At 35.1% G+C, this 18,299-nt stretch overlaps 1 protein-coding gene across 1 annotated transcript; it reads right to left on the bottom strand.

Moving 5' to 3' along the window:
- Positions 1–7,345: 7,345 nt before the first annotated feature.
- On the bottom strand, positions 7,346–8,149 carry LOC107556212 (fibroblast growth factor 17-like). Its single transcript, XM_016239264.1, has one exon. The coding sequence runs from the start codon at positions 8,005–8,007 to the stop codon at positions 7,690–7,692; it is 318 nt and encodes a 105-aa protein (XP_016094750.1). The 5' UTR covers positions 8,008–8,149; the 3' UTR covers positions 7,346–7,689.
- Between the last annotated feature and the right edge of the window lie 10,150 nt (positions 8,150–18,299).

The following is an 18,299-nucleotide window of genomic DNA, read 5'->3' as shown; positions in this document are numbered from 1 at the left end:
ATATATATATATATATATATATATATATATATATATTAACTTAAATATAATATATTTAAGTTAATATATTTTAAATGTATCTAATTGCATCTTACAAATGTGTAATTACAAATATGTTTAAATACATGACATAAATGTTTCAACAGAAATGTTGAAATAAATTTTAATTTACCAAATGCAGTACAATAGAATTATGAATGTCATCTGCTGGTTTTGGTCCATTGTGTTTTTTGAAAACCAACGTCACTGCACCCGTTTACCAAGAAATTTTGGAGCACTTCATGCTTCCTTCTGCTGACCAGCTTTTTGAAGATGCTGATTTAATTTTCCAGCAGGATTTGGCACCTGCCCACACTGCCAAAAGCACCAAAAGTTGGTTAAATGAGCATGGCGTTGGTGTGCTTGACTGGCCAGCAAACTCACCAGACCTGAACCCCATAGAGAATCTATGGGGTATTGTCAAGAGGAAAATGAGAAACAAGAGACCAAAAAATGCAGATGAGCTGAAGGACACAGTCAAAGAAACCTGAGCTTCCATACCACCTCAGCAGTGCCACAAACTGATCACCTCCATGCCACGCCGAATTGAGGCAGTAATTAAAGCAAAAGGAGCCCCTACCAAGTATTGAGTACATGTACAGTAAATGACCATACTTTCCAGAAGGCCAACAATTCTAAACTAATAAATTGTATTTTAATTACAAATAACATGCAATTAAGTGTCAAAACATTACTTTCAGTTCACACTTAATGTATGTAATATCAAATAACACACTACAGTTAATGTTAATCAAGTACCTTACATGTAAGGTTAGTCAGCACATAAAAGTAAGTGTCCATCTTTAAAGCGCTTTAAAAGATTAAACTTAATCAAACATAATGACTTAAACTTAAGGCCTAAATTTAAGTTAAACTTTTAATGTGACATTAAAGTGTGCTTTCTAAAATGAAACATGAAAGTCATGAGAGTGTACCCTCTTTCAGTACAAGTGGCCTTTTATATTTTAATAATATATGATCTGCAAGTACAGTTTAAAAAAATAACAACATACTTTTAAGATTTGCAGTTGCACACGCAGCACAACTAAGTGCGCTTCTTTTCACAAAGGGATGAATGCTGTTGTGTAAAAGAGGAAGTAAATAATAGGACTTGTGTCCTTTCCTTCTCTCACCACTTCTCCTTTAATTCAGCTCTGTCGCAAAAGCATTTTGGTTGCTAAATGAATTATGCAGCGAGGCAGCTGAACCTGGAACATTTAAAGGTGTCATATGATGCTATTTTAAAGATCATGCACATTTGGTGCATTATGCTAATATTTCCACATCGTGACGTAGACATGTGGGGGCGTGTTAGAACGAGCCATTTTAGGTAGGCGTGGTTGACTCTAACTTTTATAAAGAATATCTCTTTGGATTTGAGACTTTAGTCTTTGCAACTTTACAGACCTTCTTTATGCACCAAGAGCTTGTAACACTCCAAAGAGAAAGGAAAAATTGAAATTGCATTATATGACCCCTTTAAGTCGTTGCACTGAGTTCTGTTTGTACTTTTTAACTGATGTTGGATAACAGCAGTACAGAGCCATGTGAGGACACACTATGTTACAGTGGTTTGGTTTTATTGAATTGTCTGCAATGTCCTTGCCTTCTGTTGGCCGTCCGTCTGATTGGAGATCCCCCGAGGTGACACAGTGAATGTCTCTCGTCCCTGACTCAGCATATGTCCTGCCAGTGAACCATGCTAGTGATGGCCAAGGCAAGCATCACTATTACTATTATTCATAATAAGCTATCAGACTTATAATTCTTATGTGGTGGATGATAAAACAGGCTAAAAAATAATCACATTCTCAACACTAAGAAAAAAATGGTTCTTTTAAGATCTGTTCACTAAATAATGTTTCTTTAAGGAACCAACGTTTTTGGGAAATCTTTTTGGAACCTTAGCAGTGCCTTGTCTCTGACATTTGGCAGTGTGTTCTCTACAGACAAGCCCCACTCACATTTCCTCTGAAATTCTAAAAATCTAGTTATTATCTTATCATCAGATAATTAAAGGTTATAATAATTAAAGAGGTCAAAACTGTACACAAAACCATATCAGGAAGAGAGTAGCAGTCATTACTTTTTTAGTATTAGTGTTAGCATTTAGCATTGGTAAATCAGACTTTTGTGAAAAATGTATATACTGTAGCATACTTTTAAAAAGAGTGTTACAGAAATAAGATACTACCGTGTTTTTGACACTTAACTGCATATGATTTACAATTAAAAAAAAATATATAATAGTTTAAATTGATATTAAATGCAGTTAGCTGAACTTAAGAGTGCTTTTTTAACTATAATAATTACTTTTATTGTCTTTGAAATATGGTTAAGTGTACTGCTGAATGTACTGACAAGCCTTTAAGCTAAAATACACTATAATGTAATTTCTATTGAAACTTGTATGTCATGTTTTGAAATATATTTGCAGTTACACATTTGTATTGAAGTTTCAACTTAGTACAAAGTACATTTAAAACTAACTTAAAATGAATTGAATGCAATTCAAATTATAATCAATAATCCTTAAATGTGCTTTAGTATTTTAGTTAACACATCAAAATAAGTTTACTTATAAAATGAGCTGAACTCAAAGATCTAAGACTTTTTCCATGTACACAAAAGGCCTATTTCTCTCAAATACTGTTCACAAATCTGTCTAAATCTGTGTTAGTGAGCACTTCTCCTTTGCCGGGATAATCCATCCACCTCACAGGTGTGGCATATCAAGATGCTGATTAGACAGCATGATTATTGCACAGGTGTGCCTTAGGCTGTGTTTTGTAAACTATAGTACATTTTTCAGGATTGTGAAAGTTGGAAGAGCAAAATTTATTTGAAAGAAAGTAAATGTCTTTACTGTCATTTTTGATCAATTTTATGTGTCCTTGCTGAAAGTAGTAGGACTTACACTACACTTACACATTTTTAAAAAATGTCTTTGAAAGAAGTCTCTTATGCTCACTGCATTTATTTGACAAAAAATACAGTAAAAACAGTATTATTAAATTATATTATGTTATAACAGTGTATTATAATTTAAAATAAAACAATAAATTAATGATATTATACGTATTATAAAAATGTATTACAATTTAAAATAACTGCTTTCCAAGTCTAAAATATATGGCAAAGCGTGTAAATCATAGTTTCTACAAAAACATTAAACAGCATAAACTGTTTTCAGCTTTGATAAGAATAAAAACTATTTTTAATAATTGAGAACCAATAATAATGGACAATAACGGAGCAGCAAATCAGCATATTAGAATGATTTCTGAAGATCATGTGACACTGAAGACTGGCGTAATGATGCTGAAAATACAGCTTTGCATCACAGAAATAAATTACATTTTTTAAATATATTAAAATAGAAAACAGTCCCTTTAAATGATAATACTATTTCACAATATTACTGCAAATTTTGACCAAATAAATGTAGCCTTGGTGAGCGTAGGAGATTTCTTTCAAAATCATTGGCTCCATCTAGTGTTGTAAAAGTGATATTTTGACCTACATTGGCAAATTATGAGACAGCAAGCATGTTTTATGGAAAATACTTAAGTTCCTCTTCAGGCTAAATGTCATGTGCTGTAGGTGGATAGCAATCAAACAATCAGTTTCATCATGTTACATTTGTTTGTGAGAATCCAAGGCAGGTTTATTTAAATAGCATTGGTCTGCAGCAATCTTTAGGTATATGTGTATTCAAATGAAAGGCAGTCTGATTATTAGGGTTGCTGAACTTACCGTGTAGATGTACTGTTGTGACATGACCCAAATTTACCACGTGCAACAGAGAAGGCTGGTACTTGAATCATTTGTTTTGACAATAACTGCACACAAAATATAAAGACCACAAAACTACTGTCATTAAAGTAGTAGATTATTCAGGTACAAATAAATTAGCATACATGTAACTGCAGCTCAATGTGTCCATGATGACATCATTAAACGTCCGGCACATTGAGCACAATGTTAATGAAATGCCATTCAATACTCCATTTTACAATAGATTAATATAACTTAAAGGGGTCATATGATGCTGCTAAAAATAACATTATTTTGTGTATTTGGTGTAATGAAATGTGTTTATGCGGTTTAAGGTTAAAAAAACACATTATTTTCCACATACTGTACATTATTGTTGCTCCTCTATGCCCCGCCTTTCTGAAATGCATAAATTTTTACAAAGCTCATCGGTCTGAAAAGCGAGGTGTGCTCTGATTGGACAGCTATCCAGTGTGTTGTGATTGGCCGAATACCTCAACCGTGTGACGGAAATGTTACGCCCCTCACCATATTGTGATGATGCCCTGTCCGGCCGGAGCGACGAGACAAAAACAATAAAACCCATTATAAACGAGTCATTTGTTGCATCCTGTGAGGACATAATTACTGATTATAATGACTTATGCTGTCTTTTTATGTGTTGTGTTGCATCGCGCCGTATAAACATAAAACCATGTATGTATTTGTTATCGGAGAAATGACAAACAACAAGATCTTCCCACATAGTGATGTAGATATGTGAGGGTGTGTTAGAACGAGCCGTTTTAGGTAGGCGTGGCTGACTCTTAACTTTTATAAAGAATATCTCTTTGGATTTGAGACTTTAGTCTTTGCAACTTTACAGATCTTCTTTATGCACCAAGAGCTTGTAACACTCCAAAGAGAAAGGAAAAATTGAAATCGCATCATATGACCCCTTTAAAGATACATATTATTGCATTAATAGACCTTTTAACCAGGGTTTTTTTTACCCCAGTGACAGCTGTACTGTCATTTTTTTCTGAGTGTAGATTTACTTTAATTATTGATACAGTTTTGATTTGATGAAAGAAATAGTTTTATGCAAACCTACATATCAGAATTGAGGCTCAATAAAGTCTAAGCATGTTATGCAATAAAATGCATTTGGATCAGTATTGCCCACATATATCAAAATATGTGTATATGTGAGTATGAATACACATACCTTTCTTGATAACTGGAGTAATGATGCTGAAAATTCAGCTTTAAGTCACAGGAATAAATTACATTTTAAAATATATTTCAATATTAAACCGTTTTTTTTTTAATTGTAATAATAATATTTCATGAATATGTATTTTACTGTATCTTTTAATATAATTAAAATGTACCTGCCCTAAACTTTTAAGCAGTTATGTATTTAAATAAACCAAACAAAACCACAGGTTGTTTTCCTAGCCCAGAGAGGAATGCTATTAATGGCAAAATAAATAACATATTTAAATATAATCCTCATGTCTGCTTTTTTTTGCCAAATCCATTACTAGGGATAATCTTACAATTATATTGGCCTTTCAGAGGATCAGCCGGCTTCAAAACTGATATCAGCTCTCAGCAGCTGTTGTGGTGATTTGTTATGAATATGACAAGTGTTGAAATAAATTAGGCAAGTATGTTGATCTCATGTACATGTGTGCTATAGAAATAGCACCATCAGTCAGAAATCAGTGGATGCTGTGTACTCTCATTTTTACTTAAAGCTTAAAGTATTAATTTTTATGATAATGCAGAACGTACAACAAGAACACAAGAAAGATGCCCAAATCACTTGTATACAGACAGCAGGGTGTGATATTAAGCATGTCTGGCTTCCAGCATGATGTTAGTGATGCTGACAAACACATTTTTAACGTGTCAGCCTTCACTTTAACTTACAATAAAATCTATCCAACAGCAGAGAACAGGTGAGACCTAAAAAAAACCTCACAGGCTGAATATTCGGTGTGCAATGTGCATGATATCTTTGATATCATAGTTAATCTCAATCTGTTCATCCACCCTTCACTCTTTATCTGGAGGTACAATCACGTTGTGCTCAGACATGGTCAACATCCGTGTTGAGGAAAGTTACTTTTAAAAGTAATGCATTATAATATTGTGTTATAACTACTTGCGTTACTTTTAATGGAAAGTAATGCGTTACGTTACTTTTACTTGTTTGTTTTTAATATAAAAAAAGTTATATTTTTGGCTAATGTGAAAGCCCTTTCACACATTTCACGCCTTTCACAAAGCGAAATGAATACACCTCAGGCTGATGGAAATGTAAATTCACGTCTGTACAGTACACATTTCTGCTGTGCTGCCATTCTGGATTGTTTGAAGAATAGGACGCAGAAGAAGAAAGTTCAACACTCACACAAATGTGATATTTAACATTCCTTTAACAGTCATTTTTTCTTATTTGTATGATTGAATTGTTGGATCATATATATATATATATAAATCTTCAAAGATATTTTCTTCTAAATGAAAAAGTAATGCGTTACTTTACTAGTTATTTAACTTGCATTACTTGTGATGCTTTACCACCTGGTCAACATATATTTATACGTATATTACTAGTGGGTGAATTGAGAAAAATGACTGGTCAAACATTTCTTGAGGTCTGGAGGTGTTGTTTCCCTACTTGGAGATAAGAAAGCTACCTTTCAAAAGTTTGGGGTCACTAGGCCTATATGTTTTTTGTTTCATGTTTTTGAGAGAAGTCTCTTCTGCTCACCAAGACTCCATTTATTGAATCAAAAATACAGTAATATTGTGAAATATTATTACAGTTTAAAGTAACTTTTTTCTATTTGAATATATTTTAAAGTGTAATTTATTTCTGTGACGCAAAGCTGAATTTTCAGCATCATTAGGCTACTCCAGTCTTCAGTGTCACATGATCCTTCAGAAATCATTCTAATATGATGATTTGATGATCTTTGTCACTCTTGATCAATTTAATGCAGCCTTGTTGAATAAAAGTATTCATTTCTTTAAAACAAAAAAAAACATGTTGCTACAAGTACATTAACAGATAGCAAACATTCATTTGAAGACTCGTATTTATTTAGAAAGCTACCTTTCAAAAGTTTGGGGTCACTAGGCCTATATGTTTTTTGTTTCATGTTTTTGAGAGAAGTCTCTTCTGCTCACCAAGACTCCATTTATTGAATCAAAAATACAGTAATATTGTGAAATATTATTACAGTTTAAAGTAACTTTTTTCTATTTGAATATATTTTAAAGTGTAATTTATTTCTGTGACGCAAAGCTGAATTTTCAGCATCATTAGGCTACTCCAGTCTTCAGTGTCACATGATCCTTCAGAAATCATTCTAATATGATGATTTGATGATCTTTGTCACTCTTGATCAATTTAATGCAGCCTTGTTGAATAAAAGTATTAATTTCTTTAAAACAAAAAAAAAACATGTTGCTACAAGTACATTAACAGATAGCAAACATTCATTTGAAGACTCGTATTTATTTCTTTCTATCCCAGACACATTAGGTAATATCCAACATCTTCGGTGGAAACTAATGTTGATTTATCTTTCATTTTACATTTATATTCCCCTCAAAGGGAAATTGCTTTTTTATCATGTTTAATATTGAGCATATTGTCTTGAAGTCTTTACAAAATGCTCACACAACACACATACAAATACCGCCTTAATTAAATATATACATTCTCTTTTACTATCTTGCCATATTTACAAGTCACCCCGATGAGCATCCATTCAGTGTCGCTGGCTTTTTCAAGTCCATTACGCACGAAAACATATAAAAATAAAGCTGCCTCTTCTTCTTATTAACAGTCGGATGAGTTTGTGTGGCATGGTGTTAGGAAGCAGAGTGTGGTTTTCGGTTGCGTTTCGCACGTCGGGTCGGTGGAAAGCTGATGAACTCAAAGTGTTTGGGTTGGTCTGAGTTTGGGAAGGGGAGTGGTCCTTTGTGGAGGCGCTTGATGAAGTGAACTTCCCGCTGGTTCTCCCTGGTTTTGGAGGCCTTGATGGGCCGACCCTTTCTGCTGAAGGCCACGTACCAGCCCTCATATTTAGCGTTCTGGAAAGCAGTGTAGTTGTTCTCCAGGACGATCTCTGTGAAGATGCAGTCCCTTCCTCTGCCATTAGGCTGCGAGAAACAGAGAAGAAGACTCATGTTATTTCACTGAACTTTAAACTCAAAACAGGTGAATAACTGTGAAATTAAGGAGTTACTAAATTACTCTTTATTAATGATCAATTACTTTAGTAATACATTTAATGTACATTACATATAATTCTGTAATTACTTATAAACAACGCTTCCCCCCCCCCCCACACTGAAAACAAGTTTACAATGTATCATCTGAATCTGTCCATTGCATTCTGACTTTTTCCTGAACAATTGATTTTCATATAAAGGATATATCATTTTGTATATTTTTATTTTTGGATATAATTTCTTATTTTTTGACCTGTTATTGCTGTCTTTTAAAATATTTATCAAATCAATTAAGTAACAAAGCCGGGGTTTATTTTATGTTTTACTAATCTTACAAAAGTCATTATTACATTATTCCACATACATAATATATTGTAAAAGAATATACTTAAGTGTGAATTGAATGTAATGTTTTCAGACACTTTATTGCATGTTATTTGCAATTAAATGAAAATGTATATTAAATGTAATTAGTTGAAATAAGAGTGCTATTTTGACCCACTTAAGTAGGACTTAAATACATCTTTATGTAATTTCATAATTACTTCTAATGTACTTCTACTGTGTTAAATTGTACTGCCGAATGCACTGACAAGCATGTATGATCAACTAAAATATACTTTTATGCCATTTCTGTTAAAACGTGTCATTTATTTATATTTAACATATTGTACATTTGTAATGATGAAGTTGCAATTTACACTGTAAAAAAATGGCACAATGCACTGTATTAATATGAAACAATTTTCCGTATTTATTTTTTTACAGGTGTTTTACCTGTCGGAATAGAAAACCTTTTCGTTTTGTAGATGCCAGCAAGAGCACTGATCTAACTCTAGTCTAGGCCTATGCGATGGAAAAGGATTTAGTTCTAATCTAGAGCAGTGGTTCTCAAATAGGGGCCCGCTAGAGGGCCTCAGCAAACTTAAAAGGAGCCGCAAATGATTTAAATTGATTTTAAACAAGTTCCATTAAGTAGCTAATCGATGTTAATTAGAATGTTATAATCAATCAACATGTAAACTGACTTCCTGTCCTATTTTAATCTGTCCAATCAACAAATATTATTGTATTAATGAAGAACATACCGTTTTTTTTTAATAAACATTAATCGATTTTGAAGCTTTGACATGTTTTTTTTTTTTTTTTAGAATTTAGTCAGTTTAATCTCATGGTCAGTTTTTGGCTCATGGGCAAGCCCAGACGCAACTTTATTTCTGCACAAATTTAGTTTTGGAAGGAGAAATCTGCTAAATGGATTTTATGATGGCAAAATGTGCTAAACTGATCTGAGAGTACTGTACTCTCATTGGTAGCTAAATGCACAATCAAAATAGCCCAAATATTGGCTAAATAAATAAAACAACATGCAAAAAGCAGAGAAAACATTATTATTGACAAGCACTCCAATGGACCTTTTCATGCTTTCAGGGGAAGCCATCATAATCTGAGAAAAAATTGGTATAGGAATCATTTTCACTCAGAAATATAAAGAAACAGCAAGTATCATATTGCATTAAACGTAATTGTGAAGTAGAATGACTAAAATAGTATTTTCTTATTAAACACACTCCAATAATCTTAATTTTCGACTACAAAAATTAATTTATTTTTTACAGTTTAGATGGGTAATTTTATAGTGGTGAACAGAAAATACAGCCAAAATATTTTTTGCACACCCATTTGACACAATAGCAAAATGAAAAATCCATTATGGTGCTTCTATGACTTTCCAAAGGAGGAAAAATATCAATATATTGATCACATAGTCAGATAAGAGAAAGAAGTCAAATCTGCATCACTCTCACAGTGGTATTAGAAACACTCGCATAGCAGCTTTAACTGTTAAATATTTTATAATTTAACTATGTTATATGTGTGTGTGTGTGTGTGTGAAACTTTTAGATTTACAATGTTAATAACTATGAAATAATAACTCTGCATCATCACAGTCTGTAAAAAGGGTCCATTCAGCCAAAATCTGCTTTCAGTGAAATTTTGTGGGTACGGGTTCCATGTGGACCTGCTTAAGGGTTATAATATTTAAAGCAATGTCCTGGAAAACTTCTCTGCTGCCCTCATAGAGTTATGAGAAACAATGTGAATTCCTCACCTATGATATTAAGAGACCATGTACAGTGGCGGGAAATCAAAGGAAGAGAGATGTTTATTAAACTGTGTTCTGACCCTCAGAACTGTTTGACATACTGTACATTTAAACCGTCACACCCTGACAGACACATAGAGACAAAGCATCTTTTGCGAAAGCTTGAACTGAAGACCCACAGAGGCCATTATGGTGCTTCTATGACTTTCCAAAGGAGGAAAAATATCAATATATTGATCACATAGTCAGATAAGAGAAAGATGTCAAATTTGCATCACTCTCACAGTGGTATTAGAAACACTCGCATAGCAGCTTTAACTGTTAAATATTTTATAATTTAACTATGTTATATGTGTGTGTGTGTGTGTGTGAAACTTTTAGATTTACAATGTTAATAACTATGAAATAATAACTCTGCATCATCACAGTCTGTAAAAAGGGTCCATTCAGCCAAAATCTGCTTTCAGTGAAATTTTGTGGGTACGGGTTCCATGTGGACCTGCTTAAGGGTTATAATATTTAAAGCAATGTCCTGGAAAACTTCTCTGCTGCCCTCATAGAGTTATGAGAAACAATGTGAATTCCTCACCTATGATATTAAGAGACCATGTACAGTGGCGGGAAATCAAAGGAAGAGAGATGTTTATTAAACTGTGTTCTGACCCTCAGAACTGTTTGACATACTGTACATTTAAACCGTCACACCCTGACAGACACATAGAGACAAAGCAGCTTTTGCGAAAGCTTGAACTGAAGACCCACAGAGGCTCTGTATGTATGTGTGTGTGTGTGTGTGTGTGTGTGAATATTTAAAGCAATGTCCTGGAAAACTTCTCTGCTGCCCTCATAGAGTTATGAGAAACAATGTGAATTCCTCACCTATGATATTAAGAGACCATGTACAGTGGCGGGAAATCAAAGGAAGAGAGATGTTTATTAAACTGTGTTCTGACCCTCAGAACTGTTTGACATACTGTACATTTAAACCCTCACACCCTGCCCGACACATAGAGACAAAGCAGCTTTTGCGAAAGCTTGAACTGAAGACCCACAGAGGCTCTGTATGTATGTGTGTGTGTGTGTGTGTGTGTGTATGTGTGTGTGTGTGTGTGTGTGTGAACGCCAAGCATCAGAGGGCTTAAGCAGTGGATCTTCTCACCAGACCGGAATTCCGTCGGCCCCAGCAGGATGCCAAGGGTGTCGGCCATGGTTTTTTAGGATCGGGCGGCTCAGAGCAAGAGGGATGTGATGTGTCCTAATGAAACACCATACGTCTCGCACCCCCCATGTCCCTCTCCCACTTTTTTTCCCTCCCTTGCTTCACCCCCTTCAGTTTACGAAGCGGCGGTGAGGTCTGTGGCCCTGAAACCTGATCTTATTTATTCACATCTCGAGCTTTGCTGGTGCTACCTTAGCGATGGAAATAAACCAACACAGAGTCTCGATCAGACACCTAGCAACAGAAACCTAGGTAGCACTTCCCCCAACCATAGCCCCGGCCCAGAATATACCCACGGGTATCCCGTTAAATAAAGACTGGGAGATGCTGTAAAAAAACACAGATGACAAGTGGACATGGGATCTTGTTTGGGTTCAGAGCTTCAATGTCAAAGTGTTAACATGTGATGACAGCGCACAGACGTGTTGAGCTATTCATTTCTACCACAGTCGTGTCCCGAATAGCCCAGGTCCAACATAAGCAACTCTAAAACTAACTAGTTATAAAACATAACACATTAATCTATTTATTGAGTGATTGCTAACAACGCATATGTTGTGAGCCACATGTTGTTTGGTCATCCTTGTATTCTTAGAGCATGCAGAGCAGTCACTTCTTTTAGTGTACACGATGATGCATCTCAGAATGACAATTTGGTCATTATTTATTCATATTAATTTTATTCTAAATTCTTTGTTCCGCGGAAAACGTAATGAGGCGTTTTGAAGATTCTTAATGAAGATCTTTTCCATAAAAAAAAAGAACAACACAAGACATCATTGACATTGGTTCTTGCATTGGTGTTTACAAAGAAAAATATTTTAAAATTCATGTTTAAAACACACATGCAAAGTTCTTCGAAACATATTTTTTTGTATTCATGAAATCATGTTAGTTTTCAAAAACAATGATACCACTTTCAAAAAGCGCGGTGATATGTGGTGCAACCGTCTTTGAGACTTTTATGAATACATTTTAATCAATACTTTCCAGGTTTTAAAATGTATTTTTCAAGGAAAAAGTATAGTTTTTTTAAAATGATAATGAATTATTAATTCAGAAATATCATTACGATTTTGAGAGTTGCACCACATGACATAACGTAACCTTGACTTGTCATAAAATGGTCAAATTTCCTGATATTTTAAGAGACTTAGGGCCCGTTCACACCAAGGACGATAACTATAAAGATAGCGATAAAGATATAGTTCTAAAAATCGTTCTCAATATTAGCAGAGTTCACACCACAACTATAACAACTATAACGATAAAGACAAAGATAAATGATATCGTTGGAATCACTTTCAAAATGATTTTTCTCCAGCTGATGAACGATAAAAAATTGACAGCCAATCAGAATCCATCCTGCTGTAACAAGCTCGAGAATTTAAAGCGGCAGATGCATGTGCACTTAGAATAAATATACGACATCGTTCGCTGGTGTGGACGCTAATATCGTTATCTTTATAGCTATCTTTATAGTTATCGTTCTTAGTGCGAACGGGGCTTTATTTATAGATATGTATAGATGACAACTTCAGACATGTCTTGGAACGGTCGATGTGTCGTCACTCAGTAAAAATCTCAGTAAAAAAAAAGTTCTCCAAGATGCCACAACATTGTGCAGCCTCTGGTTGTAAAAACTGAACCACTGATGTCACATGGACTATTTTATCGATGTCCTTACTACCTTTCTGGGCCTTGAACGGGTCAGTTTCGTTGCTGTCTATGCAGGGTCAGAAAGCTCTTGGATTTCATCAAAAAATCTTAATTTGTGTTCTGAAGATGAACGAAGGTCTTATGGGTTTGGATTTTTTAGTTAACTATCCCTTTAATGAAGTATCTGTGTATACATATCTATGGACTTAATGACCTTGAAACAGTCATGAGTGTCTTCAGGATCAAATTTTCTGCCCCCCCGGATGTCAGTTACACCACATTACTTTGATTCAGCCTTTTTTATATATATATATATAATTGTTTGACAGCACTAATTAAAATATCACACTTATCGTAATACATTCTTTCCTAAATGTTTAGTGTTATCATAGTTATAGGCCATGTTTGATCTTTTTACAACAATTATTCTGTAAGCAATTGACAATGACAGGAGTAGTCAGCATAAAATGACATATTATATTATATTATATTATTAGATATTTTGAATAATATTTAATATTAAAATATTTATATGTTCTAACATAAACATACAAAAAGTGCTTGGGAATGGTTTGAAAAGTTCATAATTTTTCCACTCTCATGTCGTATCAACTTTTGTTAGATTTTGAATAAATATTGTACATAGTCATATGGATTAATTTTCTATTTTATTTTATTTTATTAACATTTTCTTTATGAAAAGCAGAAGCTTAGACATTCTGCCTAATATCTCCTTTTGGGTTTCACAGAAAAACATTAATATCATACAGGGATAAAATAATACATGACAAAACTTTACAAGGTTTAATGCACAACATAAATAAATAAATACGTTTACTGGTGTGCATGTGTGTATGTCTGTCTGTATGTATGTATTTATTTATTTACACGAAAAAAGGGGGATCAAACATTTTAAAAAAACCTCACTTGATCCATTGGGGTGAGGTGTTTTCTCTTTTAGATTGATTAGATACTGTGATGACAGATTGACGTATGTATGTATAAATATACTTGTATACCGCGGCATGCATGAGTTATAATTTTGCATGCCAGGTCCAAAGCAACTACCTCAGTTAAATCTTGATTTGTCAACATTAGTACTTCACTGAATTCTCTAGAAGTCTCTAAGAGAGAAATACACAAATCCAGAAAGGGACCTGCTCTGAATGACCACTCAAATGTGGAAAGTTGAGTTTGTGTTCCTCAATTAACACCCAATAGCTGCAGACAGCCGCTGACTGCTTCGTTTGCCACCCGTCCCGCCGACATCTCACAGCCCAAATCCAGTCATGTTACTCAGTCTCCAGTCATTCTCGCACGGGCAGTTAAAATAGCCGCCTGCTGGACAGTGAGGAGGGGGTTGACAGGCACGGCCTGGCCTGCTTTGTCCAAGAGCACTCAAACATCTGTGTTATTTTTAAGAGGCAAAATATCAGCGTGCAGTGAACAGACGGAAAGAAGCACCATGTGTGGCAGAGTCCGGGGCTCCGGTCACAGCCTTATCACTGGACTGGTGTGACCATCACTGGGGAACTTAACAAGACAGAGAGCCAAAGCTGTGATTATTGCTACTAAATATTAAATGATCAATTTAAAACCTTATGAGTCAATTACAAATAAAGATGTCTACTTTGGTTTATTTGGGGTATTCTAAATAAATAAAATATTTAAAACATATATAAACAGCAAAAATGCTTTCAGCATTAATAATCAGAAATGTTTCTTGAGCATCAAATCAGCATATTAGAATGATTTCTGAAGGATCATGTGACACTGAAGACTGGAGGAATGATGCTGAAAATTCAGGAATAAATTACATTTTTTAATATATTAAAATAGAAAACAGCTATTTTAAATTGTAATAATATTTCATAATATTACAGTAAAAATCTTACTAGGGAGAGTGTATGTGTATATGAATTTAAACATGCAAGATTATTATTTATTTAAATGATTATTTATTGTTTATTTGTTTATTTATTTCGATTTTGAATTTTTATCAAAAATATTCTGATGTTTTCTTGAGAGTGTGTAGAGTGTATATTGTGTGTATATATGAATTCAAAATTTTAAATTATTATTTGTTTAAATTATGATTTATTATTTATTTGATTGTTTTTGACATTTTGAATTTAAATAAAAAACATTCTGATGTTTCCTTTGTGTCACACATTGACGATTTGGACAAACTTACGATGAAAAAAAATTGTAATATATAAAAATGCATTCAAAATACAAAATGGCTTGTTGGTTATACCATACTGACTAAATTAATAAAAATTTTAAACAAAGCTGTTTCACGTCTTTAAAAACAACAATAAAACATTATTATTACTTTTAAAAGGAGATCTGATTCCTAATTTGTTTCCTTTACATCTAGGGGAGAAAAAGCAAATCAGCATGTTTCTGATTACTAGCTTAGATCTTGATCAAACTGTAACAGCTTTTTAATAAATAGGCATTTATCAATGTTATGTCCCAGTGGAGACGTATGCGTCCATTAGATCAGCAGTCCAGTCTGCGGCTGCAGGGTCTCGTCAGCGGTCATATTGGGGACTCATGTTGTCATCAGCAAACACGAACACTTCAGCACATTCATATCACACATACACAGACACTCACAAACACACCGCAGGCTCCATTAACAGTTCTGTTGAGTTCTACAGAGCCACTTAAAGTTCCTTATTGTGTGCTTTTGAAGAGCACTGGTACATTCACTCTGAGGGAGTTCATTTCTTTCTTCAGCACGTGGCAAATGGACTAATAGCTGTGCCTTTCATCTGGTAAAATTAGCCTGTGAAACATCTCATCGTATTGCTCACACATTAACACATTAGGAACTCCGAAAACACTTTGACTCGCCCCAGCAGGAGAACATACCACATATAATACCCAAAATTCATACAGAACACAGAACGTGAGACCTACATTAACATCATGGTTGACAATCAGCAATGAAGCAATCACCCAGAATATCCCAGCAACACATCTTAGTACATATATCGAAACAGCTTCATAACAGCAACCGCATAGCAACACTTTGGCAATCACCCACAACATAATAAATGCATATTATAAGACAATGAAAGTGCTTTTTGACCTTGCATGCATGTCAACTTGTTGTTAGGGACTCCCAAAACCAAAATATGTACCTTTCATAACCCATAATAGGGGCACTTTAAAAACACACCCAGAAAACCTTAGCAACTGCATTAGCAACTGCATAGCAACACCTTAGAAACCACCCACAACACCCAAGCAACCACATAGCAACACACTAAAATCACTTAGCAGCCACATCAAAATGCCCTAGCAACCATCCTAAACATACTGATAGCTACACATTAAAAACACACAAAAAAACCTTAGCAATTGAATAGAAACACCGTAGCAACCACCCACAACACCCTAGCAACTGGATAGCAACACACTAAAATCACTTAGCAACCACATCAAAATGCCCCAGCAACCATCTTGAACATACTGATAGCTGCACATTAAAAAAAATGAATATCTTAGCAACTGCATAGCAACACCTTGGCAACCACCAACAACACCCTAGCAATCATATAGCAACACACTAAAATCACTTAGAAACCACACTGAAATGCCATAGTAACCGTCCTAAACATACCGATAGCTGCATGTTAAAAACACAACCAGAAAACCTTAGCAACACCTTGGCAACCACCCACAACACCCTAGCAACCACATAGCAACACACTAAAATCACTTAGCAACCACATCAAAATGCCATAGCAACCCTCCTGAATATACTGATAGCTGCACATTAAAAAACACACAGAAAACTTTAGCAACTGCATAGCAACACCTTGGCAACCACCCACAACACCCATCATCTTATACAGGCAGCAGATCCCTACTAGAAACTACAGGAGTGTCAGAATGGTTGACTTTTTAAAGTATGACTCTGAGCCGCACGTGCTTGTGTGTGTGTGTGTGTGTATGGGGGGCAGCTGTCTAGCCTTTGACTCCGCCCCTCCCCTTCCCCTCTTTCCAGCCTGTGTGTCTGATCTCTCTGTAGTTCACACCTGATCCCAAACCACGGCACTTCACAAAGGAATTTTCCATTTTCTATTTTCTCTAGCAGCCAGTCCCTCCTTCCACCCCCAGCGGCCCCTACAACTGCCACACACACACACACACACACACACACACACCATATATGCCAGTCACAGTCTGTACCACGACACACCACTGTGTACTCACACCTTCATCTGAAAAAGCAACAACCATTTATGCTTTGTAAATTGTTTTAAATTCTTAGTTTTGTTGCCTTAAAGGGGTCATATGATGCTTTTTTAAAGATCATTATTTTGTGTATTTGGTGTAACAGAATATGTTGACATGCTTTAATGTTCAAAAAACACATTATTTTTCAAATACTGTACATTATTGTAGGTCCTCTATGCCCCGCCTCTCTCAAATGCTTCGTTTTCTACAAAGTCCCTCCTTCCGACAAGCGCAGTCTGCTCTGATTGGCCAGCTGACCCGGTGCATTGTGATTGGCCGAACACCGCAAGCACTCGTCGGAAATGTAACGCCCCTTACCATAATCGCGAGCTTCATCTTTCAAAATAAATGTAAAGACAGAGCCTGAAAGGGGAACAGAGTCGCGTGACAGACACAGTGATGAAGCTGGTATGTTTTTGCAGTACACAAGCCACGGTTAAGACAGCTGACTCCCTGTCTTAGAACTCTTAGACTCTCTCTCTCTCTCTCTCTTACACACACGCACACACACACAAGATGCGCAAAACTCCGCATTTGAACAGTCAATAGCAAATACTTAAACAATATATTTTATATATTTTGTTAATATAATAACAAAACAGTAGCTGATTCAGAAGTGCCAGATTATCATAACAAAGTCAGAATTACCTCCTCTCATAGGTTCACGAAATGGTCGTCCAGAAAATGCATTGCTGTTTTCACCTAGAAACACACAGCGTCTCCTTGACATGGCTGTTTCAACACTAACTGCGGTTACTGAAACCACGCCTTCTTTCTTTGCATGTACATTTGGCCCACATTATGCTAATATTTCCACATAGTGAGGTAGATATGTGGGGGCGTGTTAGAACGAGCCGTTTTAGGAGGGCGTGGCAGAGTCTTAACTTTGATAAAGAATATCTCTTTGGTTTTGAGACTTTAGTCTTTGCAACTTCAGGGATCTTATCTATGCACAATCAGCTTGTAACACTCCAAAGAGAAAGGAAAACTTGAAATCGCATCATATGA

Source organism: Sinocyclocheilus grahami, unplaced genomic scaffold (genome assembly GCF_001515645.1).
Source record: "Sinocyclocheilus grahami isolate Dianchi unplaced genomic scaffold, SAMN03320097.WGS_v1.1 scaffold560.1, whole genome shotgun sequence".
In the NCBI taxonomy this organism is placed as follows: Eukaryota; Metazoa; Chordata; class Actinopteri; order Cypriniformes; family Cyprinidae; genus Sinocyclocheilus; species Sinocyclocheilus grahami.
The sequence above is the reverse complement of the archived record's forward strand: the minus strand, read 5'-3'. Positions and strand labels throughout refer to the sequence as shown.

Bases quoted from the DNA above. Each gene is read 5' to 3' on its own strand.
- LOC107556212 (XM_016239264.1), bottom strand. From the start codon at position 8,007: ATGAGTCTTCTTCTCTGTTTCTCGCAGCCTAATGGCAGAGGAAGGGAC.